Source organism: Mobula birostris, chromosome 19 (assembly GCF_030028105.1).
Source record: "Mobula birostris isolate sMobBir1 chromosome 19, sMobBir1.hap1, whole genome shotgun sequence".
In the NCBI taxonomy this organism is placed as follows: Eukaryota; Metazoa; Chordata; class Chondrichthyes; order Myliobatiformes; family Myliobatidae; genus Mobula; species Mobula birostris.
In genome coordinates, this window is record NC_092388.1 from 52,624,470 (window position 1) to 52,650,267 (window position 25,798).

Consider the following 25,798-nt stretch of genomic DNA (forward strand, 5'->3'; position numbering starts at 1 on the left):
AAGAGTTGCTAGTCAGCGTTGAACTCAATGTGGGGCTGACGCAAGGATTCCATTTCCCGGGTTTTCTTCGGAGTTTACTTCCACAGCCTTCCTCACAAGGCAGCGGAGCTTTGAGATGGGAGGTTGCCCTGTTCTAGATGAGCTGCCACCCACACTGGATAAGCTCCATCATCTACAAACAATTCAGTACATAACTATTTAGGGACAGTGTTCCTTAACAGAGGGCAACTGAGAGCACTCCACATTACAAACAGAAGAAAATCCACAGATGCTGGAAATCCGAGCACACACACAAAATGCTGGAACTCAGCAGACCAGGCAGCATCTCTGGGGGAAAAGTACAGTTGACATCTCATCGACTGAACTTTTTTTTCTATAGATACTGCCTGGCCTGCTGAGTTCGTCAAGCATTTTGTGTGTGTACTCCACATTAAGCTGGATAGCTGTTGTGTTCCAGAGATCTGGGTACAAGAGGGATTATTACAACAATAATTTTCCTCTTTTCTAATATTAAAAAGAAACAATATATATACACACACATACAGTGCAGATATTAGTGCAAATTGTTTTGAAAATACTCCTTAAAGCTTTTAGAACTGCCCACAACTTTCAAAACATCTTTTTTTCAATACCCAAAAATCTTAACAATTCAAAATATACATTTTTATTTTTAATACAATGACTTTTGCCTAGATTTGGGTTTACTACTGCCTCTTGAGCAGGCTTACTTGGGATTGCACTTTCTCTGGCATCAAAAATGTCTTGAAACAGAGGCCAAATCCTTCCTTACACTTTAGCTTTGGTCATGGCAGCCGAGTAGTTAAGAACCCATGAAACCAAGAGGCGAAATATAATATGGGATTCTTTTCCTTGCAACTTCAACATAACTGAACTCTTTTGCTTTAAGGGTAATCAGTGAAACGAATAAAACAAAGAACTGATGAAAACATATTTGTCCATTGATATTGAGACATGAAAATCTGGTGTAAAATTGAGTGAGTGCTGCATTGTCAAACATGGTAGCTATAGGAGACTCAACTAAGGTCCAGTTTGCCCTGTTGGATATGTGTGTGAGATACTATGATAATACTCTGTTAAAGATATCCTGGTCTGTACTTAGTTTTCTTTGTTTTTTTTTGTGTTGTATTGCTGTGTGGATTGTGAAATAGGAAATGTGACAGCCAATGATGGCTGTATTTAAGGAATAAAGACATTTCACTATCTGTAGGGCTATACAAATACAAGTTGGCTGCTTCTTTGTTGAATTTATAGGTTCAGTTATCAAGGTGTTCAGAGGATTTTGTCCCTTGCCCATACATTGAACTTGGGCTTATGATTTTAGTAGCTTGCTTCTATTTCTGGAATTACTAAATACTAGCTTGATGGTAATTTTAACTGGGTAATCAGGTAAAACTAATGCAGTTATCCATTAACCCCCCCCATTAACTTCCACAGAACCCAGTAGAAATGAAAGATTTAAAATAGCAATTGAATCAAAGCCAGTATTAACCCCTTCACAATTCTCTTGTCTTCCAGAGGTCAGTTTTCACTTTCTACCTCATCCACACAATGATCAAACGAATTGAATATTCAAAACAACAACTGATATAAAAGTTACCAGTAAAACAAATAGAATGTCATTCAACTTTTAATTTTTTTTTTATTTTGAACATATTTAGTAGAGGAGAATATTGATATATTATAAAGCAGTTTACACCGTTACAGAAACATGATAGTAATAGTGTTACGAAGATTAAGATTTGAAGAATACTATAGTTTAGCAACATGAAAAAAGGTCTTCAAAATCCTTGCCTTTTTTCCCCCTTGTATGAAAATCTTAGATTATTTCCCCCCCCTCAAGTATATATATAAAAAAAAATCAAAATTTAGAAAAATGATCCATTTGCAGCACATGTAAGAATAGAAATATTTAAGTCAGCAAAGCAACTGAGAATTAGAAACAGGCAACAGAGGCAGTTAAAACTATCCACAAAGCTAAGTAACAGTTTGAAATACTTCAAAAAGTTAAATGTTTCTATTATCAGAGGTCTGTATGTGTGCAGCTAATAACATTAGAAAGAAACACTTCAGAGTAAATATTAATTTAATATCCTAAAATTGACAACTGTCAAGATAAAACCACCGAATAGTGCGTCATAGAAATATTTTAAATAAACTGGAGTCAACATTTTGAAGGTTGATATAGTTTAACAATATAAACTAATACCTATTTAATAATTTATCTGCAATGAGCTGAATACATACATAGTTTCGCACTTATTTTCCCTTCTATAGTGCGCAGGATTGTAAAAACATTTACAATAAATAATTTTAAAATAGGTTTATAATAATTTTCTAAGGCACAGTTTCAACCAATGACTTCAAATCCACAATTTTCTTTCCTTTTTTTCAATCAATGACCACGGACAGATGCAATAAAATAGAAGGAAGAGACTGTCATTGTCAGGAGCTGATCCAATTTCAGAATCCGATGTGCTGACAGCAGCGGTTAAAGTTTCCCGAGAAGTGTAACAGGACGGGAGAGATTAAAATGTGACAGGTCATCAAACACGCACCAGTGATGTGTATTTCCAGAACTGTCTGCCTTATTGATTGTCCGCACAGCTGCTCTGTGCATTAAATCCAGATCACCTGCTCAGAGTTCCATTCATGCATATCAGGGAACAATGAATAAAAAGAAATAAATAACTTCGGTGCCCGTCGATCACGCCACATGGTCATACACTTTGATTGTTCGATGCCCGAGAGAGACTTCAGATATCCCAAATACGTTGCATAGGTCAGAGTTTTTTTTTAAAAAAGTGAATGACATTCAGTGCTTTAAAATTCAAACTGTAGTCATTACCATAGTGAAGAATTGTCTCTGTATCTCACTAACCCCCTGATGTGCACATTTCATGTTTTTAAATTATTATTATTGCATGTCGCAGTGTTATTGCATGCAGCTCCTGCAATTGGTACAGGCTGAAGTATTGCAGCGATTTCCCTGATGAAGAAACAGTATTCTCAAAGCAATTATACTATGTTATGTCCCATTGTTAATGCATGTTAAGTTGCAGACTGGTTGAAAGCTTTGGACTTGATTCTTAAAAGATTCTCTTGATCGTAAACACAAAAAACATTTTTTTTTTCTGCTGTTCCATCTTCTCTAATATGACAATATATAGCACAATTGTTCACAGTAATCAAAAGCTGGAAAAATATTTTTCTCTTATCAGAAAGTAGAATACTTTGTTAACCCCCATCCCCATGTCCATCATCTCTGTTGCTGTAATTGTAACTGGCTGGGGAGTTATGGAATATATGGTGGCTCTCCAGATTCTAGAAGTAGTGCGCACTTTTAGGTTTTGTTTTTAAAAGTGTCCCATTGTTATTGCATGCGGTCTGTCTGCAGCTGCTGGGGCTGGTACTGGCTGAAGGCTGCAGCGGCAGCAGCCGCCCCGGGAGCCGCACTGGGCATGGGCTGCTGCACCGCGTAGCTGTACCCGGCGGCAGTGACGTAACCGGCGGCCGCCGCTGCAGCAGCGGGGGAGGCGGCGTACGGATACTGCTCATATGCAGCAGCTGCAGCCGCGGCAGCTGTGGCTGCAGAATACTGCGCGTACGCAGTCCCCGTGTAGTCGATGTAAGGAGACGCAGCAGCCGCAGGTTGGACATGTGGGATGACGACTCCAGGTTGCATAAAGGCCTGTGGGTAGACATAGTGAGCAGGAATCCTGTGGGATAAGGAAGAAAAACACCAGTAAGGAAACAGCCAGCACCTCTTACAGCTCAATTTGTCCACACTGCTTTTTTTTTTAAAAAAAGGATTCTAAATGTTATTGTGCATATAGGGTTGCCATAATAAGAGAAGGCATAATTATCCCCTGCTAACCTTTGAATGGTGCAAGAGGTTATGGAAATGTTTGGCCCACTGTTTACAATACAATATGACCAGAAAATTGAAACACTTGCATAAGTGACTAATATTGGTATTTTGTATTTTACTAACAAATGAAATGGGTAATTATAAAGAGAGCGGGAACTAATTCCAGCAGCACAAACGAAGAACAGAAGTTACCACCCTGGAAATTATTAACATTCTGCAGCTTGCATATTCCAACAGGTTTTGGAACAATTTCTGAAAATTCAAAATTCTTTCAAATAATTTCTTTGACAATAGTTCACTGGAACATTAATAAACTTCTCTTGGCATTTTTGGCTTATTAGTTATAAAAATATCATGGCAACCCTATGTGATGCTATGCAGGTCTCAGCACTCATTAATATCATATCATATCACAGATCCACAGCCCCATCACCCTAATTAAAAAAAAACCACAGGCAAAAAGTAAAACAAACAAAAATTAAGAAAAGGTACAAAACAAAAGGCCACAAGGTGATAAACAAATGGTCACACGGCAAGATCACTCTACACAAGAAACCTACTGAGGCTCTCACTTTTTACCAATGAGGCTCCAATAGGGGAGCAACAGACACTACTGGGGGAAAAAAAACACACAGCACTGAACCCCAGTACATGTGCATTACATTCTAGGAAAAGGTCACAGGAAGTCCTTGGGCAAAGCGAAAACTTTTAAGGACATGGACCGCATCAGATGGCTGCAACGATTCACCTAATAACACGCAAAAGAAAAAAAAGACACGAAAAGACAAGAGATTGGGGGATGAGAAGAAAACATGTCATGGTGAGAGAGAGAGAAAGAAAACTTGACTGCAGAGACGACAGGATGATTATACAATTGTTTTCAGAAAGATGATGCCGGCCATCTATCCCTGCAAGTATACTGTATGTGCATCTTCACGTCGCTCTAATCCATGAGGTACTCAGAAAGGAGTTCAACAAATGGCTCTATGAACTCCATACTCCAACACAGTGCAATATGTATATCTTAAGGTCCAGTGCAGAAGGTGATCATAATAGTTCAGCAGTAACCAATCTCTATCATTTAGTTGTGAGTATGAACGACTGAACTTTGAAGTTCACTGATTTGGTCAGCAAACACCTGGATGGCCATGGTTACAAGCTTATTTTACATTAGGTGATATGTTACAAACCCCACGGCAACTTCTTTCAATCGCATTGGCTTACAGCCCTGTTTTATTCATGAGTGGCAAATATATTTTAGTTCTAAATGTGACTATAAAGATCATTAGCAATTGGCTGGCAAGTCCATTTTAGCACAAGTGTTGTCAGAGGCACAAAGGCATTTACTTTTTCACTTTAAAAGGACAATGAAAATTTCTCTTCTGGATATAAATCTTTGTATTATTCCATGTGTAATAAAATTCTGTAAGTTACCTATATGAAAGGAACACAAATACTCAGATGCTTTGTGAATAGAAGATGCTGAGGAGCTACTAGCGGCCAATCATATCAATCACCTTTAGCCTAGAAGTCTAAGGCACTTTCTAATCCTTGACAAATTAAACCATAAGCAGCAAGGAGTTATTATTGAATACCTATTTGTTTTTATTTTTTCCAAAAACACCTTTCCTAACAATGCACAGTGACAGCCAAAAAGCACAATAGCATTCTCATCTTAACATAGGTGGCTATAGTACCTTTGATCGTAGCTTCACTGAAGTGTATTGGTAACTAACACTTAACCACTAAGCCTCTGGAAACTGCATGCCTGTTAACTGCCAAAAATACTGAATGAGACTGGGAAAAAAAAAAATATTTTCCTTAAATTTTCCTTTTTCATCTGATCCACAATTATGATTGAACTGTGTCATGAAGACTTGTATGGAACACTAGAACCCAAATTAGAATCAAAGTCTGATGAACACACTTGAGAGACAGAGAGAGTGAGATCAGAATCATCCTCTTCATACAGTGTACCTAAACTGATGTTACTTTAAAGTTATGTCTTTTGATTCATTTCATGCAAAAAAAAACATTTTGAATAACAATAACAGAGTACAATTTCTTTTAAGTTACCACAAAATAAAAAAGTTCAAGGGTTCATCAGAATCTACTGGATGTAAACAGTTGTTTAAAAAGAAACGCTCTTTGCTGATCACTGCTGCCTTTCCTACCATCCTTGATCCAATAACAGGAAGAGCACTCTAGCCTGACTATATCATAGGCCAATCAAAAAGAGGCTCTGCAACCCAAGACAGCTTTTATCTTCCTCCTTCTTCCATCTTCCAAACAGAATAGTCCAGTAATATGCAATATGCTACTGACACCTCCAAGAGGACCACAACCTTGCCACAGGGTTTGGAGGCTTGCGTGCCTCAAGGACCCAGAGAGCTTTGTTATCCGGAGCCTGGGCCTTGTGCTTTGGCTGTTGGTAGGGTCATCCTTGCCAAACAGGTCAAAAGGTAGAGGCCAGACCAAAAGTGGTCCACCAGGTTTGGGGGTTCAGCTCAGAGCTAACAACCCCTGACTGGTAAAAGAAAATTGTTATGGAACCGACAATGAAGAATCCTTGTAACACACATAAAAGTTGCTGGTGAACGCAGCAGGCCAGGCAGCATCTCTAGGAAGAGGTGCAGTCGACGTTTCAGGCCGAGACTCTTCGTCAGGACCCTTCTACGTTTGAATCCTTCTACGTTTGAGTGCAATGGTATTGTCGAGTCTCTATCTGGAGCTTGCATAACCGACATGGGCTTACTGACAGTGAAGCATGACAACGGGCTCTGAACACTATCAGAGATACAGGACTTCATCGCTGCCCTAAATGCCAGTAGCGTAATGGGCAGTAGAGAGATTGAATGACAGTAGCTGTATTCAAATGATGTCAAGGTTGGAATCAAACTGTCGCTTAAAATCCTTTATAAACACCAATGTCAGATATTACTATGATTATAAAGTTATTATAAAGATTTACTGTCATACATTTAGTGTTTGACTAGAATACAGCTTCAACAACTTACTCTTTCAACCTGGTTCAATAATCTCCCAACAACTATAGATGATGGCAGTTCAACACATGGACAAACTGGAATTCTGCTGGCTCATTAAAGCAATTCTTCACCAACTAACTAAAGCCTGTCAACTACTTTAAGCAACAGCAAGCTCATTACAAGTAAACAAACTGAGGCAGAATGGTTTTCAAAATAAAAGGCATTGTAGATTTCAAAACTTCTCATGTACAAGTTGAAAAGACTCAGAATAGCTAATGTTGTCTTTTAAGGTATCCTGGCCCTACAAAGAGATAACAGGTTCACATTGCAGGTACTATAAGGTGAAAGGGGAAACTGATATCCTATGGAAGAACTTAAACTTGAAGTTCTTAGCTTGGACCAAATAGAGATAAAATTGTCTTCAGCAGAACCCTGATTCTTAATCACCTATGGTGGCTCCTTCCTTTTTAAAAAAAATTACAAGCATACCAACACCTCCAACCTTCTCAAAGTCACATCAGAATTTAATGAATGGTGATATACAGAGCCTTGATTTCCATTGCTTCAACTTTGGTACCTTCAATTCCATAGGCCACAGAGCTTTGCAGATCTCTCCTTAATACCGTCTCCTTCACTATACGTAGTGACAAGTTATAAAAAATACAAAAGAGTTTCATGTTTTAAGTTTAAGTTTATTGCCAACTGACTGTATAACACATACAAAAAATGGTGTACCCACAAAACACATCACACAAACCAAAATATTACTAAAGTTAATAAAATACAATTCAAAATGCAAGTAGTGTGCAGCACAAACAAACGGTAAACAGCTCGCTGTCCTAGTGACGAGACCTCGGTGGTGGCATCAGTCGCACAGTCTGAGGAAAGAGGCTGTTACCCAGTCTGGCAGTTCTAATGCTGATGCTCCTGGACCTCCTTCCTGGTGGTAGTGTGTCAAAGAGATTGTGGGATAGGAGGTAGGGATCAGCAACGATGCTGTAAGCCCTTTGTCTACAATGGTCCAGGTTTTCACCATCCTCTTTAGGGTCTTGCAGCTTCCTCACGACACAATGAGACATGTATACACTCTGATGGTGCTCCTGTAGAAAGTTGTTAGAATGGGGACGGGGTGCCTTGCACCCTCAATCTTCTCATAAAGTGTATAAGCTGCTGTGCCTTCTTAACTAGTGAGGAGGTTTTGTTCTTCCAGGTTAGATTGCCCATTATGTGCACACCAAGGAGCTTTGTGCTGTTCACCCTCTCCACGGCAGAGTGATTGACGTGCAATGGAGAGTGGTCAACCTGTGCATTCCTGAAGTTCACAATCATCTCTTTTGTCTTGTCCACGTTGGGTCTCAGATTGCCGTTCTTGCACCATTTGACAAGCCTCCCTACCTCCTCTCTGTCTGCTGACTCATCCCTGTTGCTGATGTAGTATCATGCAGTTTGAGCTGAACCTGGCAGTGCAGTCGCGAGTCAGCAGCGGGCTAAGCACAGACCTGGGAGGGCACCAGTGCTCAGTGTGATGGAGCTTGAGATGTTGCTGCTGACTTGGATGGGCTGGGGTCTTTTTGTCAAGATTCAGTTATAGAAAGGGGTATTGAGTTCCAATGAGGACAGTTTAGCCACCAGCCTCTGAGGGATAATCTTGTTAAATGCTGAGCTGAGGTGGATGAACAACATTCTGGCATATGAGGCATCATTTTCTTGGTGGGACAGGATGGAGTGAGGGCAGAGGCTATGACATCAGCAGTGGAGCAGTTTGAGCATTAGGTGAACTGGCAAGGGTCCAATGTAGCTGAAAGGTGGGACTTTATACAATGCATTACCAGCCTCTCAAGCACTTCATAGCAAACGTCTACTTTAGCAAACATGACACCTCAAAGAACTGGTAGACATATTAAATGTCTTACTTCAGATACTGTAAAAACACAATTATCGCCACATTAACAATGTACCTTGTTCACATTCCTCTCATCAATGTACTTTATTCACAACAAGCAGTACATCTGGCAATCTCTGAGCACAGGAGGGAGCCCTTTGAGTTGTTCTCTTCAAGTCACAGCAATAGTGGACACCCTCGCTAGAAATTCCAAGGTGAACTTTGAAGTATCTATGGGCAAATGCATTTCGTCATGCAGTCATAGAACAAAAAAGGCATCCACTGCATAAACCTTTTGTCAGTGCTAACATGATTTCTTTCTCCTTATCAGTTTGACTCACTTTCCTTTTAATACCTCTTAAGCTATTCAATTAATCACTTCTTATGGTAGCAAAATCCACATTCTACATGCTGGATAAATCGCTCTGCTTTGAATTCTCCTTCAGATTTATTAGATAATTCATAACTCTCTTCAGATCTAGCCCACAAGTAGAACATAGAATCTATTTAAACCTCTCCTACTTCTAAAGCAAGGTTAACCCTCAAGTCTTCTGGAGAAAACTTTCATCGAAACATTTCTACAGGGTCACCCCCTCATTCTCCCTTATTACATGGAATAAAGGCTTAGCCTAACCAACCTCTCCCTACAACTCTAATCCTAGCAACATCCTTGTAAATATTTTCTGCACCCTTTTCAATTTAATCACATCTTTCCTCTAACAAATGACCAAAACTATACACAGCACTTCAAGTACAGCATCACCGGCAACTTATACAGCTATACTGGTGTTAAATTGCCTTTCCTTTCTGCATTTATTGGTCCTTTCCAATATCCTGTCACCATTCTGCTCTGCATCAACAGCACAAAATCAGCTCCCAAGTTCACATTGTTTATATACGCAGCCAAGAATCGGGGTGTCAGGGCCAACCCTTGTGGATGGCTGTTCTCTACCATTTGTTGGACTCTGCCCAATACGTTATGGGCACATCCCTCCCCACCACCAGTAGTACCTACATGAGACTGCCTCTGGAACATGACATCTAAGTGAAGAACCCCACCACCCGGGCCATGCCATAGTCTTGCTGCTACCATAAGGCAGAAGCTACAGAAGCCCGAAGTCCCACACCACCAAGTTCCTATTCTTCCCTTCAACCACTGGGTTCCCGAAGCAGCCTGCACAACCTTCAATTACTCCAGTTTCGCAATACTATGATATGAGGTAATCAAAGTGAACTTGAACTTTTTTAAAATTCTAATTAAGTTTTTTTTAAATTGCTAAATGGTATATAATTTCTCAAAAATGTTTCTTGTATAACGTGGTACGCATGTGGTACTGCTGCAAGCAAAACTTTCACTGCACTTGTGCATATGACATTAACTTTGAGTAACTAATTAAACCTGTATGCTCCATTTCAGAAAGAGGATGCCGGCCTTCTGTTACTTGCTTCCCAACTCCACTTGGCCTAGCTTCAGTGAAGCAGGTACTATTGAGGCTTAGGTGGAGTTCAACAGTGGCTAGGCTAACTGCCTCTGTTACATGATGCCCTCTTATTGAGGTTTCCTAACTTTAATACAATCTGATTGCTGATCTACGAAATCATCCAACACTGCCAAAGTTAACTGAAAGAGGAGGCTTCCATGAGTTAAAAGAATACCAATCATGAGGTTGAGAATTAAATAACACTACCCCAGATCGTCCCCACACAACAGAAAAGACTTAGTCACCCATCTAATATGCCATCTTGCTAGAGCAGCAAAATATACCATTCATGGAGCACAACAGAAACAAGAGTCAGTGAGTACTTAAGTAAATAAATACTTATTGCAAAAAAAAAGGTAACTTGTTATGAGATGTAGATAAAATGCTGTTCGCATTCCCTAGTGCAAACTGACATTTTAAACATTTTCTGTAGTAATTATAAATGCCCTGTACATCAGCTCAGTCATTACTGCCAGGTTTATATTGTTGTTCTTCTCTGTGCCTTGTGACACATCAAGCTACAACCTTGCCATTTCTTTAGCATTTGCCGGTTTTTTCTTTTAGATGTAAAACAAAAATGAGGCCTAATTGCTAGCTCGAGGCTGAACGGAAAGCATGCAAAGAGCTGACCGGATTCAAAGCTGGGGTCATTTGCCTCAAAGTCCAGAGCAGATGACACTATGCGACCAGCTGGGACAGGGTTTATACTTTTTGGCATTTAATACTCCATGACAGATGAAAATTATAAACTCCCATTTCAGAACTTATGAGAATTTTTTTGGGTTACATTAACCAAGTGGTAATCAAGGCACACTAATAAGAACCCATGATATTTGAGCATAAACATTAAATTTAGACTACAAGCAGATTACTTGGCTCTATTATCCTCCATGCCACTCTCTTTCTAGTCCAAAATCAACATATCCCTATATTCCTGCTTTTTTTTCCCCCCATACTTTTATCTAGATTACCACAAGATTTACCAGTGCCTCATACATTGCAATTGGTGCCAAATTTCAGATTCCCACCATTGAGGGAAATAGTCTCCCTTTAACATCTTATGAACTCATCTGCAACTCTTTATAATAATGGCCCTTAGATTTATACTCTCTACAACAATCTAATGTAAAAAGTAACCATTTAATCTTTATTTGAAAGGAAAATTAAAACCCCCACCACTATCCATTTCTCCTGATACTAACGGTGTCTTATTTCTGGTTTCATCACACTAAACCTGTTTTTTGTTTATTTGTATTCACTATGAACGCCGACAAGAAAATGATTCTCATATGGTGGCATTTATGTACTTGATAATAAATTTACTGTGAACTTTAAATGATACCTACCCCCACCTCTCCCAATTGGATTCACTGTTAGTTTATACTATGTACAAACTAACACTGGACAGAATTTTTGGTACTCATTGCTGTTGTGTTAGATGCATAAATGTCAGCCCTTCATCAGACACTGGTAGGGCAGGGGTGAAAGTTATAGGACTTTTGCTTGAAACCCACTGAAAAGTGAACAGGTGCTGGAATGTGAAACCTGAGCTGCTGAGGGTCATTCTTTTTTAAACTCAAGGGAACTCTTAGCACACTCCCCAGCCTGTGCCATTTCACACTTGCTGACTGACAAGGCAGGCTGCAGTATGACTCCCGACTCTATTTTTAATTTTCTGCTTAAGGGATCTATCAAAACAGGAGGAATATCTGTATAAGGTAAAATGGGAAAACATTCCCCACAAAGTTCACGATCAAAAACTGTCCAATTCGCAAGTCATAGCGAACGTGCAGAATTAACATTTTTAAGCAGACCAACTGCAATACGATGTCAATAATAATAGTCCAATTAGATCTGGTCTCACCAAATTCTGCACAGTTATCATTTGGAAGGGAGGAAAGATTTTGAAGTGAGCTGAATAAATGGACATTGAGTACATTAATCAAATAACTGTTGTAAACTAGATGTATTTGGACAGGTGGACTGATGTAAAAGAGCTTGAGTGTTAAATTGGAGCTCTACTTATAAAAATTAGATGAGACCTTCAGATTACACCATATAATGAAATAACCACACCACCTTTTAAAAGTTAAAGCCACTTGGTATTTTCCACCTGCATCATTGCTTTAGTCATTCATTATTTACTGAACCTATTGTTATACAGCATCATTTATTCATGGGGAGAAAAGCAGATTAGCAGACTCGGGCTGTGTGCGCACTTTTCTTAAGTACACACTTTAGGAATAACTTTTTTAACTATATGGTTTGCAATTATTCATTTCTTATTTTCGGCCATCCCTAAAAACATTTTAGATAAAGTATGGCAGTTAACCAAAAAAAAAAATCACCAGGAAAAAGAAAATATTTCCTCTTGCACAGATTCCATACTCTAAATGTAGTCATTCAAGAGAATATGCAGGGAATGCTTCTACATACTGTTTCAAATACAAATGTAAAGATTTTGGCATTAAAATAATTTATCTTATAACTTTTAAAATAATCAAATACAGTTGGGTAAACTCAGAAGGGCTATGTCCTGCTGAAGGGTCTTGGCCTGAAACATTGACTGTACTCTTTCCCAGAGATGCTGCCGGGCCTGCTGAGTTCCTTCAGCATTTTGTGTGTAGTGCTATGTATGGAGTCACTTATTTTTACTATGATGGGATACGGTACCTGGCCTAGAATTAGATGGACCCAACATACAAAATGTCCTGAGGAAATGTAGCACTTGGAAATCATGCTTAATTATGATGTTGCGAATAATTATCAATTGCTGTGTCCAAGAACATACAATGAAAGCACTTGTGTTAACAAAATAAAACAAAAACAATCAAACCAAGATAAATTAAAAAAAACATTGCAACATGCACGGAAAGAGTGGATTTGGTAATCAAAAAATAAAGTCACACAAGATTTAGCACTCACTACAACCCAGAAACTGAATTGTTAACTGGAAATCAGGCTACAGCAACAAAGCAAAATAAAGTGGGACCTCTTGCTCACAATGGCAAAACAAATCAACACTCTTGAACAAAGAAAACTCCAGAAAAGTCCTCACTACAGCTCTCTTCATTAAAAAAAGCACGCAATTTACTCGTTTAGCTCTAAACACCACTTCATTAAAAGTAAAACAAAGCACACGCAGCTCTATTACACTTTAAGAAATAACATACATGCAACAGTTAATCACCATTTTTAGCTTGTTTGAGTCTACTGGTTACAGTTTAAGATCTGCTCATTCGGTAACTATTCCACCTCATATCATCAAATCCTTCTCTCATCATCATGTTATCTTAATTGTAAACGATCCCTGTCAGATCAGAAAGAAATACATAGAATTGAGTCAAGCCAAAAGGGGGTAAAGTCGACCTGTTAAAAATAAGTACATAAAACCGTTGCACAGCACCAACAAGCTATTGTGTCTCAGTAACTGGCTGGATGAACGGAATCGCTTTCCGAACTTGACTCGTTGAGAGATTGCATAGCACAATAGATCCACAAATTTCACGACATAATCCCAGGGATATTAAACCTGATTCTCGTCCTTTACTCGCTAGAAGTTTAGGCTAGTCATTGGTAAAGGATGTTTAACTATAATCGATCCTATAGTAGCTAGCTAAACAATCACTTTCTAACTGGCTTTCACTTTAAGTACAGAGTTGAGGTGTAGCGTTTAATTAACCACAGTCTGTGGAGCCGAAAGACATTTAAAAAGTGTAAATAAATCTGCATTTAAGTGGAACGGAAAACCGGTTATTAACAGCAGCGGGAGAGGAACGGCACTTACCCATAAGGCCTGGGTACAAAAGCGGGGTGAATCTGTTGTACTCCGAAAGCGAAACCTGTCAAAGCAACCAGATTCAATCGTTACAAATGGAAACAGTGCGAGCACGAAGTTGACATGAAAACACCCCATCATCCATGACAATGCCAAGATTAATTTCCCAACGTGAATTAAAAATGGGGGGGGCGGAATTCCACGTTTGCTAGATGTTTACTTAATTTGATTTAAACTATTCATTTTTGGCGGAGTTTCGAGCTCCTGATTCCAGTCCACTCACCTGGCTGCATGATCCGAGGTTTCGCCCCCAGGTACGCCAGGTTGACATTGGCCTTCCTGCCGTCGATGATGGGATTGGGATCTTTACATGCACGCTCCGCCGCCGCCCGGTCAGCCATGGTCACCTGAATGCAAGGTAAAGGAACCGGGGATACAACCCAGCATCAGTGAAACAAAAAAGCACAACACCCGAGGAATCCTCCGCGACAATAAGACAATGCAGCATCATGTGGACTCTCGCAAGCAAGGCTCGCTTGCTGCCTTATCGTTCATTAACTGTTGCAGTTTAACCTTCAAACCCTTCTCCTGAATTGGGGTACTTACAAAACCGTAGCCGCGAGATTTGCCGGTTTGCCGGTCCGTGATCACCACCGCTTCCTCGATGTCACCGAAGACCTCGAAGTACTTGCGGAGCGACGCGTCGGTGGTGTGGTAGGGCAGCCCGCCGACGAAGATCTTGGTGAAAGTGGTGTCCTTCTGAGTGGTGTGCATCTCGCCCCGGTGCAGGCTGCAAAAATTCAGCGGCTGGCGCGTTTCAAGGCTGCAACAAGCACAGGAGCCGGCAGAGGAAACAAAATGATTTAAATGCACCTCCCCCGTCGGCCTTATATCAGAACTCCTCCCTTCCCCCAATAAATAAATAAACAAGTTTCCAGCGCCCTGTGTGAGGTAGATGAAATACAAAATGCACTTTTGCGGGTGTGCTTATCCCGCTTGTAATCTGCTCTTCCCGCTGCCCGGGCTCTTTAAGTGCCCCGCGGCTGGCCGGCCTTCTCCTGTCACTCACTTGCAATTGGCCACGCCCCCGACCCCTCGGTCTTCGGCGGTCAGCGAGGCCACGCCCACCATCCCCAGGCGCGCAGAACTGTCAATCATCCGGCCGAGGCATGACGAGCGCAATCCAGATCGGATCGCTTGCAGACTGGCTGCAGGGGGATTTGGGTTGTTAGGGGTGGACCTACTTAGTATAATTTAGAGACACCATCACCCAGTATGTTCAGCAAGGAAGTGCTTGAAACAGTGTGATACGATATGCTATTGCGCAAGAATGCAGTTTGGAAATTGTGACGCGAAACGGGGTTTGGAAGTCAAAACGAAACGCAAAATGAGTCAGGTTTCTCCTCGCGTTAATTTAATGAAGTTAGCGGATGAGTCACCACAATGAGCAGTCAATTATTGAAGGCAACCTCGGCTTTATTCCTGGAGTAGGGTTGAGAACCATGTGAATTTTTTTTAAAAAAGCGATATGATGCGTGAGGGAAGAGAGATCAAAAATAATCTAACACTGTCTTCCCCATTATTAAACAAATATGGATTTTCAACAAAAGGTGGCACCATGAAGGAAGGTGATCTTAAGGAGGCCAATCAGCAGGATGGATCCATGTTGGTCCTTGGGTAGTCATCTCATCAGTCTCATTCAACTCTCCCTATTTTGCCTCATCCCTACAATTCATTCTCATACATGCCCATCAACCCTCTCATTCTTTCTGTCAAGAGCCTACAGTAGCAGCTAACAGTACACAGCCATAGGAATCTCCACAAATCCTTGGCACTATGAGACAGCAGCACCAACTGTTGTGCTGCCAGTCTGCACTTTGACCCAGATTAAAGTCATGAGATAGAGACAATTCAGGGCACTTTGTGGATCTGGTGAGTTAGAGATAGCATCACTGAGCAGAAAGAGAACCCAATGATTCGTAAAGGAAAGGGAGAAAATTGGGCAAATTGAAAACAACAGGTCAGCTTGTCTAGACTTGCATAAGTCTACAATGAAAAGCTTTATAATTTGTTGTTTTGACATTATCTTTAAAGAAGGAAATTAACAGTACCGAAACGGAATTGGAATCAGGGTTATTTGAGGGATTGACCGCGTGCATAGCCAGAGGCTTTTTCCCAGGGCTGAAATGGCTAACACGAGAGGGCAGCGGAAGTAGGTACAAGGGGGATGCCAGAGGTAAGTGTTTTTTTTTTACAGAGTGCTGGGTGTGTGGAATGCCAGTGACAGTGGTGGAGGGAATATAATAGGGTCTTTTAAGAGACTTAGATAGGGACATGGAACAAGGGCTACGAAGTAGTGAAATTCTAGGCAGTTTCCAGAGTAGGTTGCATGGTCGGCACGACACTGTGGGCCAAAGGGCCTGTAATGTGTTGTAGATTTCTATGTTCTATTATCACTGACACTTGTCATGAAGTTTGTTGTTTTGCAGCAGCAGCAGCAGTACAGTGCGATACGTAAAATATACAAGTTACAGTAATAAATATGTAAAAATGAATAACTGCTAAACACGAGGTAGTGTTTATGGACCGTTCAGAAGAATGATGGTGGAGGGGAAGAAGCTGTTCCCAAATGCTTTCATACTCCTGTACCTCGTCCTTCTTGGTAGTAATGAGAAGGGGGTATATCTTGGGTGGATGAGGTCCTTAATGATGGATGCCACCTTTGTAAGCTGCCTTGTGAAGGTGTCCTTGAATCTGGGGAGGCCAGTGCCCATGATGGAGCTGGCTGAGTTTACAACTCCCTTCAGGCTTTTCCTGTTCTGTGTTTTGGGGCCTCCACACCAGACGGTGATGCAACCAGTCACAATGCTCTCCGTGGTACGTCTGTAGAAATATGCTACAGTCTTTGGTGATGTACCGAATCTCTTCAAGCTCCTAATGAAATATAGCTGCTGGTGTGCCTTCTTCATAATTGTATCAATGTGTTGGGCCCAACACAGATGTTGACATCTGCTCGCCCTTTCCACTACTGATGCCTCGACGAGGACAGGTATGTGTTCTCCCGACTTCCCTTTCCTGAAGTTCAGAATCAATTCCTTGGACTCAGTGATACTGAGTGCAAGATTGTTGTTGCGACATCACTCAATCAGCTGATTCAAATCACTCCTGTACACTTCCTTGACACCATCTGAGATTCTGCTGACAGCAGTTGGTCATCAGTGCATTTGCAGATGGTGTTTGAGCTATGCCGAGCCAGCGACATGGGTGTAGAGAGTGGGCGAAGCCTGCATCCTTGAGGTGCACCTGCATTGATTGTAGCTAGGAGGAGACTTCATTTCTGATCCACACTGATTGTGGTCACCCGATGAGGAAGTCAAGGATCCGGTTGTGGAGGGAGGTACAGAAGCCCAGGTTTTGATACTTGTTGACTAGAACTGAGAGAATGATGGTATTGAATGCTGAAGGGTAACTAATGAACAGCAGCATGATGTAGGTATTGCTATTGTCTTGACAGTCCAAAGCCAAGTGGAGAGCCGGTGAGATTGCATCCACTGTAGGTCTATTGTGGCGGTAGGCAAAATGCAGTGGGTCCAGGTCCTTGCTTAGACAGAAGTTAATTCTAGTGATGACCAGCCTTTCAAAGCACTTCATCATAGTAAATGCTCACTCTGCTTTTCTTGGGAACTTGTATGACTGATGCCCTTTTGAAGCAGGCAGAATCCTCTGGCTGCAGCAGTGAGAGACGGCAGATGTCCTTGTAAATTCCAGCCAGTTGATTGGCATAGGTTTTCTGTGTCCTAACAGGTACTCCCTGTGTGGCGGGGTGGAGATCCATCTCTACCGAAGGAGGTGTAAGGTGCGCCTTCCCTCTGCTAACCTGCAGGTAACCCTTGGGCAAGGTGTAGCACCAGCTTAGCCCACTGGTCAGTGTCACGTGAAGTCATGGGAGCAGTGGTGGATAGTCGTATGAGCAGCTAGTGCATATCACAAGTCTTGGTTAACCAGGCAGACAATCTCTGAAGAGTAATAATAATGGCTGGGGTCACCTGTCCTGTAAGGATACTGCCCAGAATGAGGCAAAGGCAAACCACTTCTGTAGAAAAATTTGCCAAGAACAATCATGGTTATGACCACGATCGCGCACGTTATATGACACCACACAAATGGTGATGACCAGGTACACCACTGTGGCCTGATGCAGAGTGACAATGAAACTATTGTAATATTGCCCTAAAATTCAAAAAGTTAGCAACAATTAGAAAAGTACAGCCATGCCTAATGTCTAGGTCTATTAAGTCTATTATTAATGAAATGTTTCAAATTATTGATGAAGTCACTTAAGTCATTAAGTATTGAGTACTTACATTAGTAAAATGCAATTAAATTTTGGTCAACCTTGTTTCTTTTGTGTAGCAATCTCATCCACTTCACACCACACACTTGTATCCCTGTTTCATAGTTATTGGTTCTTTCTCAGTCAACAAGTTGGAGGTACAAGTTCTTTTGGACATCAAGTATCAAGAGCTCCTCAAAAATGGCATTGTTGTTGACTAAATGTACCATTAAATGCAATTAGAGCAAGAATAAATATGTCATTTACAAGTGACAAAAAATGGCTGGAGTTTTCAGTTTCTGATTTGCTTCTTCACCAGCCAATTACAGCAGAAATTGGGAATTGGATTCAAGAGTGTGTGTCCTCAGTCTAGAAGAACATCAGTATGTGGTCAGAGTTGAGGGAAATAAGAAATTATCTCACCCAGACATAGTCAGAAGACTCGACAGGCTGGATACAGGGAGGATGCTAAAAGTGTCTAAAAGGTTCGTCTCAAAGTAAGGGATAGGCCATTTTGGACCAAGATAGGAGAAACTGCCACACTCAGACTGTGGTGACTCAGTCATTGAGTTCATTCAAAACACACATTGATCAATTTCTGGATATTAGAATAATGAAAGGATTTAGACACAGGACAGGTAAATGGTGTTGAAGGAGTAGATCAACCATGATCTTACTGAATGGGAGAGTAGGCTTGAGGGACCAAATGGCCTTTTCCTCCCATTTCTTATATTACCACCTTTTCTTTCAGTAAGTAAATGCCAACCAAATGATCTCTGTTCAAGTTGGGTACAGAAGGGACAACTGCATAGTGAAGGACCTACAAAAGTAGTTTATGTGATCTGCATTTGATCTTATTTATCACTGAAAAGTATGTTTTCCAACTTGAGTATTTAGTGAGAAGGCTTGCCAGGTGTGTGGCTGACTCCTCCATCAAGGGACTTCAGTAGATTATCTGCATAACCTCCACAAGGTTTCTTTCCCATTATGGTACAAGTCTAACTTGCAACTTGGCCTTTAATCTGCACACTGTGTTAAATAAAAGAAAGATTTAACCTGTAAGTACAACAAAATATCATCAGGATAAACAGAACATTTGCAATTCCACGCAATTCCATGCATAATTGACAAAAAACACTTCCATCATCTCACTGTCCTAATGAAATGGAGTATTAAACAAAAATAGAATTTTGGGGAACCCTCAACAAAATAAGCTATTGAGCTCCCAGTTATCAATGTTTTGATTGACAAAAAGCAATAGTGAGAAATGCTGCAGAGTGTTCTAAGCTCAACCATCTTCCACTGTTTCATCAGGTTAGAAATGGTAAAGCTTGCACAGTGTTAAGTTCCATTCACAAACTCTCAGCAAATGAAACATTCTAAATGTGCATGAGGAACAACCTACCCAACATTCAAAATTGAGCTGTTCATGACAAACGATGTTATTCCGCACAGGCACCAATTAATGATCACTGTTAACAAAAAGGTATCACCATTGGCTTGACCTTAAGCAGATCAGTCCAAAAATACAACGGCTATAAAGTGGGATGTTTTTGATGGGTGACTTAATTTCTGGTTATCCAAAGAACACTGTTCACCATTGACAGGGCACAGGAATCTTGCCAGACTTGATTAATAAAATCAAAACTGCACCTAACAAAGCTGCTCACTTCATTGCCAAGCTATACATACATCTGTTTGCAGCTAATCTAGTTGCTTGCTTCATTTTTGGTAATGTGGATAAATGTTGGATTTGAATATTATACATCTTCTTATTTTTTTTATTAAAAAGATCTGAATGGCTGTAAGAACTCAGCAGACAAGCAGTATCTGTGGAGGCAAAGGGCTGATAAAATTTTTGGCAGTTTTTTCTGCTCTAGATTTCATCATTTGCAGTGCCTCCTAACTAATCTATACAGTTGTGTAAGGCAATTGTTACAGCAACACATTTGTTCACTGATGTATCTGATAAAGAGAACCACCTGCATATGTGAGAAAAGAAACTACTGCATTAGCTGCAAACAGAATACAGTGTCTTACCTACAAGGCTAAAAGCCAAGTTTCACAATAAAGAAATAGAGGTGGCATTATAGCCTTTGACAAATTATTATTCCTTGTTTTGAATACTGGTATCCTTTCAAATTGAATCAACTTTAAAACACAAAAATTTCTGCCATGTCCTTTGATATTGTTTATTAGAACTAAAAATTATACCCAAAATGTTTACACACTTTCATGTTTATAACAGGCCAACCAGATTACAGAACAAAATTTATATTTGGAAATGTATTTCTTAATCTTTATAAGACTGTAGAGGGAAGTTATTTTCTATTGTTACCTTCTATTGTTTCTTCTTTTCAAAATAATTTATAATTCAAGTTTAATTATAATTCAGTCATACATGAATATAGCCAAACAAAACAGTTCCTCTGGGGCCAAGTTGCAAATTACATTACCAACAGCACATAGCACATATGGTTATGACTTCAGAAAAACATACAACCACAAGGTAGAAAAATAGTGTAGCCTAAGTCCCTGTGTAGCAAACTGCAGAATTGATCGTAAGTTGTTCTGGTCCAACTTTTTCTTCCACCGAGCGAGCACTGGAGGGGCCAACCATAACCCAAGTATGGATTCCAGCATGCCGCACAGAGCTATCACCTACGTATATCGTTTTGGCGTCTCCTCTCCTGGTTGGCAGCAACAGGCAACCCCGTGGGATGGGCCATGGCCCACCAAGTAGAACCAAGCTTTTGGTCATTTTCTTCTGTTCCTCCTTGTGTGGCTTGGTGTCACATTAAGTTTGTCAATACTCCTGTGAACTCTTGGATATTAAAGATACTATATAAATGCAGATTGTTGTTATCCACCATTCTTTCCTCCCATTAGTTAAATTCCAGAAGTCAGAAGTATGTTTTCTTGTAAAGTTTAAAAATTCAAAATAAGTACAGTATTAGTAATAATATATTTAAAACTATTGGTAGAATTATATTTTGTTTCTTTTTATGCCTTATTAATGTTTCTATCTGTAAATCTAATCTTTTCCTTAAAGGCTGGGGTTTTGTCAGTAGATGAATTATGATCTTGTAAATCCTTTATTTGCTGACTACAAATTCAATTGACAAGTTAATGATTGAATAGTGCATGGCGGACTGAAGTGAAGGAAAAAAAGTGAGAGACAGACAGAGTGAGTTTTATAATGTAATTTATAAAAAAGGTGCATTTTAAGCCAAGTGGTTATCTTTCCAGTGATTTGTTGACAGAGAAGGTCAAAATTTCATTTAGATTCTAAAACTAGTGAGGGGCAAAAAGTGTGAGACAGTTGAGCAATCAGAAATAGTGAAAAATATTATTCTAAATTCCATTTTTAAAAGTTCCTTTTATTAGCAATCAAAAATTTACTGGGGAGAGTGTCAGTGGGAGGGATTTGATGAAATTGAGATTTCAACTTCTAAACAGATTAAATGTCATTGTGGGATTGCACAGAACTGCAATACAAAAGGTAAGAGGTGGCCTGAAATGGGAACAACAATGCCTTTGAATGGAAAAGTCTACAAAAAGTAGTGGATACAGCTCAGTCCATCACAGGTAAAGCCTCCCCCACCAGTGAGCATATTTACAAGGAGTATAGTTGCAGGAAAGCAGCATCCACTATCAGGGACCCCAACCATCCATGCTCTTTTCTCGCTGCTGCCATCAGGAAGGAGGTACAGGTGCCTTAGGTCCCACACTACCTGGTTCAGGAGGAGGTACAGGTGCCTCAGGTCCCATACTACCTGGTTCAGGAGGAGGTACAGGTGCCTTAGGTCCCACACTACCTGGTTCAGGAGGAGGTACAGGTGCCTTAGGTCCCATACTACCTGGTTCAGGAGGAGGTACAGGTGCCTTAGGTCCCACACTACCTGGTTCAGGAGGAGGTACAGGTGCCTTAGGTCCCACACTACCTGGTTCAGGAGGAGGTACAGGTGCCTTAGGTCCCACACTACCTGGTTCAGGAGGAGGTACAGGTGCCTTAGGTCCCACACTACCTGGTTCAGGAGGAGGTACAGGTGCCTTAGGTCCCACACTACCTGGTTCAGGAGGAGGTACAGGTGCCTTAGGTCCCACACTACCTGGTTCAGGAGGAGGTACAGGTGCCTTAGGTCCCACACTACCTGGTTCAGGAGGAGGTACAGGTGCCTTAGGTCCCATACTACCTGGTTCAGGAGGAGGTACAGGTGCCTTAGGTCCCACACTACCTGGTTCAGGAGGAGGTACAGGTGCCTTAGGTCCCACACTACCTGGTTCAGGAGGAGGTACAGGTGCCTTAGGTCCCACACTACCTGGTTCAGGAGGAGGTACAGGTGCCTTAGGTCCCATACTACCTGGTTCAGGAGGAGGTACAGGTGCCTTAGGTCCCATACTACCTGGTTCAGGAGGAGGTACAGGTGCCTTAGGTCCCACACTACCTGGTTCAGGAGGAGGTACAGGTGCCTTAGGTCCCACACTACCTGGTTCAGGAGGAGGTACAGGTGCCTTAGGTCCCACACTACCTGGTTCAGGAGGAGGTACAGGTGCCTTAGGTCCCACACTACCTGGTTCAGGAACAGTTACTACACTTCAACCATCAGGCTTCTAAATCAGAGTGGATAACTTCTCTCACCCCAATGCTGAACTGATTCCACACTAATAGACTCACTTTTAAGGACTCCTCATCTTATGTTTGCCATAATTTATTTATTCTTACGTTTTTTTCTCTTTTTTTGTATTTGCGCAGTCTGCTATTTTTTGCACATTGGTCATTTTTCATTGATTCTATTCTGTTTCTTTGTACTTACTATGAATGTCCACAAGAAAATGAATCTCAGGGTACTATATGGTGACATACATGTATTTTGATAATAATTTACTTTGAACTTTGACTGTGTTTAGAATAAGATGAGTGACAGGAAGCGAGGAGGGAATAAAACGGTTGTGTGGAAAATGCTAGCGAAATAATGTTTTGTATCAAGGGGTGATAGGATGAAAAACAGGTAGAGAGTTGAAAAGAAGGGGATAGGTTTAAAACAATGTGGGGGGGGAGGGAATGAATGATTGTGCAAGGGTGCAAAGAAGTCTCCAAATTTCAGATTTTCTAACAAGTTATCCCAAATGTCAACAACAGGAATTCTGAAGATGCTGGAAATTCAAGCAACACACATCAAAGTTGCTGGTGAACGCAGCAGGCCAGGCAGCATCTCTAGGAAGAGGTGCAGTCGACGTTTCAGGCCGAGAGCCTTCGTCAGGACTAAAACAGGAATTCTGCAGATGCTGGAAACTCAAGCAACACACATAAAAGTTGCTGGTGAACGCAGCAGGCCAGGCAGCACCTCTAGGAAGAGGTGCACCTCTTTGGCCTGCTGCATTCACCAGCAACTTTTATGTTTATCCCAAATGTCATCTCTGCATGATGTATATGCACAAGTACGGTGTAGTCAGAGAACAGAATAAACAAGATGCACGTGTTGTAGCAACTCTTGATATCTTAATGATTCCTGTAATCCTGGCAATATATAGTTAGATTAAGAAATGATATGTACATCTAGGATGACAACTAGGATTTAACAGGCCTCACAAAAAGGGTAAAAATAAATTCACATCATGCTCATATTTATTGACTATAACATCACCTTCAATGCTGTAATTCTATACAAATTCATCTCCAAACTGCTAGATCACAGAACTCAGCAGACAACGTGCAACTGGATCCTTGACTTCCCGACCAACAGACTGCAATCGGTAAGGATAGGCAACAGCAACTCCACCATGATTATCCTCAACCTTACTGACCCACAAGGCTTCATCCTCAGTGCTTTACTACACTGTCTGCACACACTGCTGTGTGGCCATATTCTACTCTAATTCCATTGACACCATTGTGGACTGATCTCAAATGATGAGATGGCATGCAGGAAGAAGACAGAGAACCTGGTAGCATGGTGTCAAGCCAACAAGACATTGCAGAGTTGTGAATGCACCCTGTCAACCACGCAAACCAGCCTACCTCCATTGTCTCTGTCTACACTTTCCACAGCCTCGGAAAAGCAGTCATAATGAAAAACCCTTCCTACCCTGGTCATTATCTCTCCTTCCCCCTCCCATTGGGTAGAAGATGCTAAAGTTTGTACCTTTAGGCTCAAGAACAAGTTTCTATCTCACTATCACCAAATTGTTGAATGGACTTCTTACACGGTGAAGGTGAACTCTTTTTCCTCAAACCTACCTCAAGTTACTTGACCTCAGTTTTTCTGTAACTGCAGCACAATATTCTGTATTCGAATTTTCCTTTTTATCTCACTGTACTTACATATGGAATGATCTGTCTGGACAGCACACAAACTAAAGCTTTTTACTGTATCTCGGTGCACGTGACAGTAATAATTTTTAAAAGTTTCAAAATTAGGGTTTATGGCCACAGCAGCAAAGTGAGACATTCGTAAAGTGGCAGGTACCCCATCTAGAAACAGTCAATGTGACCACAGCGTAGACAGAAGAGTACGGCATCAGAAACTCTAAGACAAGTTCTTCTGATTAGGGCCCTCATAATCCTTACAGAGGAGAGTGATATGATGTGGCTAGAGAAACACCATGACACCCTTCTCTAAAGTGCGCATACGCTGGGATAGAAGCATGCCTCGCAAGGTCAACAGTATGAGGATCATGTCAAAGTGCTGCAGTCAAGTTAATCAGTTAGACTAACATTTATTGGGATGCAGAAGTGGCAGGTTATTTCTGTTGTTAGGTTACAAAATCATGAGTTTGGTTGGAACAATGTCAAAGTAAGTATTCAAAATGTCTGCTCAAACTGCAGCCATTTTTCTTGGGGCAAGGCAAGATATAATCAGGTGTGCGAACCTATCAATTTATGCAGGGAACACACACAAAATGCTGGTGGAACGCAGCAGGCCAGGAAGCACCTATAGGAGTTCAACTTGGAAAAGTGTGAGGTCCTGCTTTCTCCCAATGGCTACACATTTTAATTCCACGTCCCATTCCCATTCTGATTCCCATGGCCTCCTCTATTGTCAAGATGAAGCCACACTCAGGTTGGAGGAACAACACCTTATATTTCGTCTGTGTAGCCTCCAACCTGATGGCATAAACATTGATTTCTCTAACTTCCGTTAATGCCCCTCCTCCTCTTCTAATCCCATCCTTTATTTATTTATTTGTTTATTATTTTTTCCCCCTTTTGTTCCTCTTTTTTCCTCTCTCTGTCCCTCTCACAATAACTCCTTGCCTGCTCTCCATCTTCCTCTGGTGCTCTCCTCTCCCTTTCTTTCCCCCTAGGCCTCCCATCCCATGATCCTCTCCCTTCTCCAGCCTTGTATCCCTTTTGCCAATCAACTTTCCAGCTCTTAGCTTTATCCCTCCCCCTCCTGTCTTCTCCTATCATTTCAGATCTCCCCCTCCCCCTTCCCACTTTCAAA

The 25,798-nt window shown here is 41.0% G+C and overlaps 1 protein-coding gene across 1 annotated transcript; it reads right to left on the bottom strand.

Annotated features, from left to right (window-relative positions):
* Nucleotides 1-1,640: 1,640 nt before the first annotated feature.
* Nucleotides 1,641-15,472, bottom strand: rbm24a (RNA binding motif protein 24a). The gene is made up of 5 exons (XM_072283600.1): nucleotides 15,087-15,472; nucleotides 14,624-14,840; nucleotides 14,301-14,424; nucleotides 14,027-14,081; nucleotides 1,641-3,737 (listed from the first exon to the last, which is right to left on the bottom strand). The coding sequence occupies exons 1-5, from the start codon at nucleotides 15,173-15,175 to the stop codon at nucleotides 3,392-3,394; spliced, it is 831 nt and encodes a 276-aa protein (XP_072139701.1). The 5' UTR covers nucleotides 15,176-15,472; the 3' UTR covers nucleotides 1,641-3,391.
* Nucleotides 15,473-25,798: the final 10,326 nt, after the last annotated feature.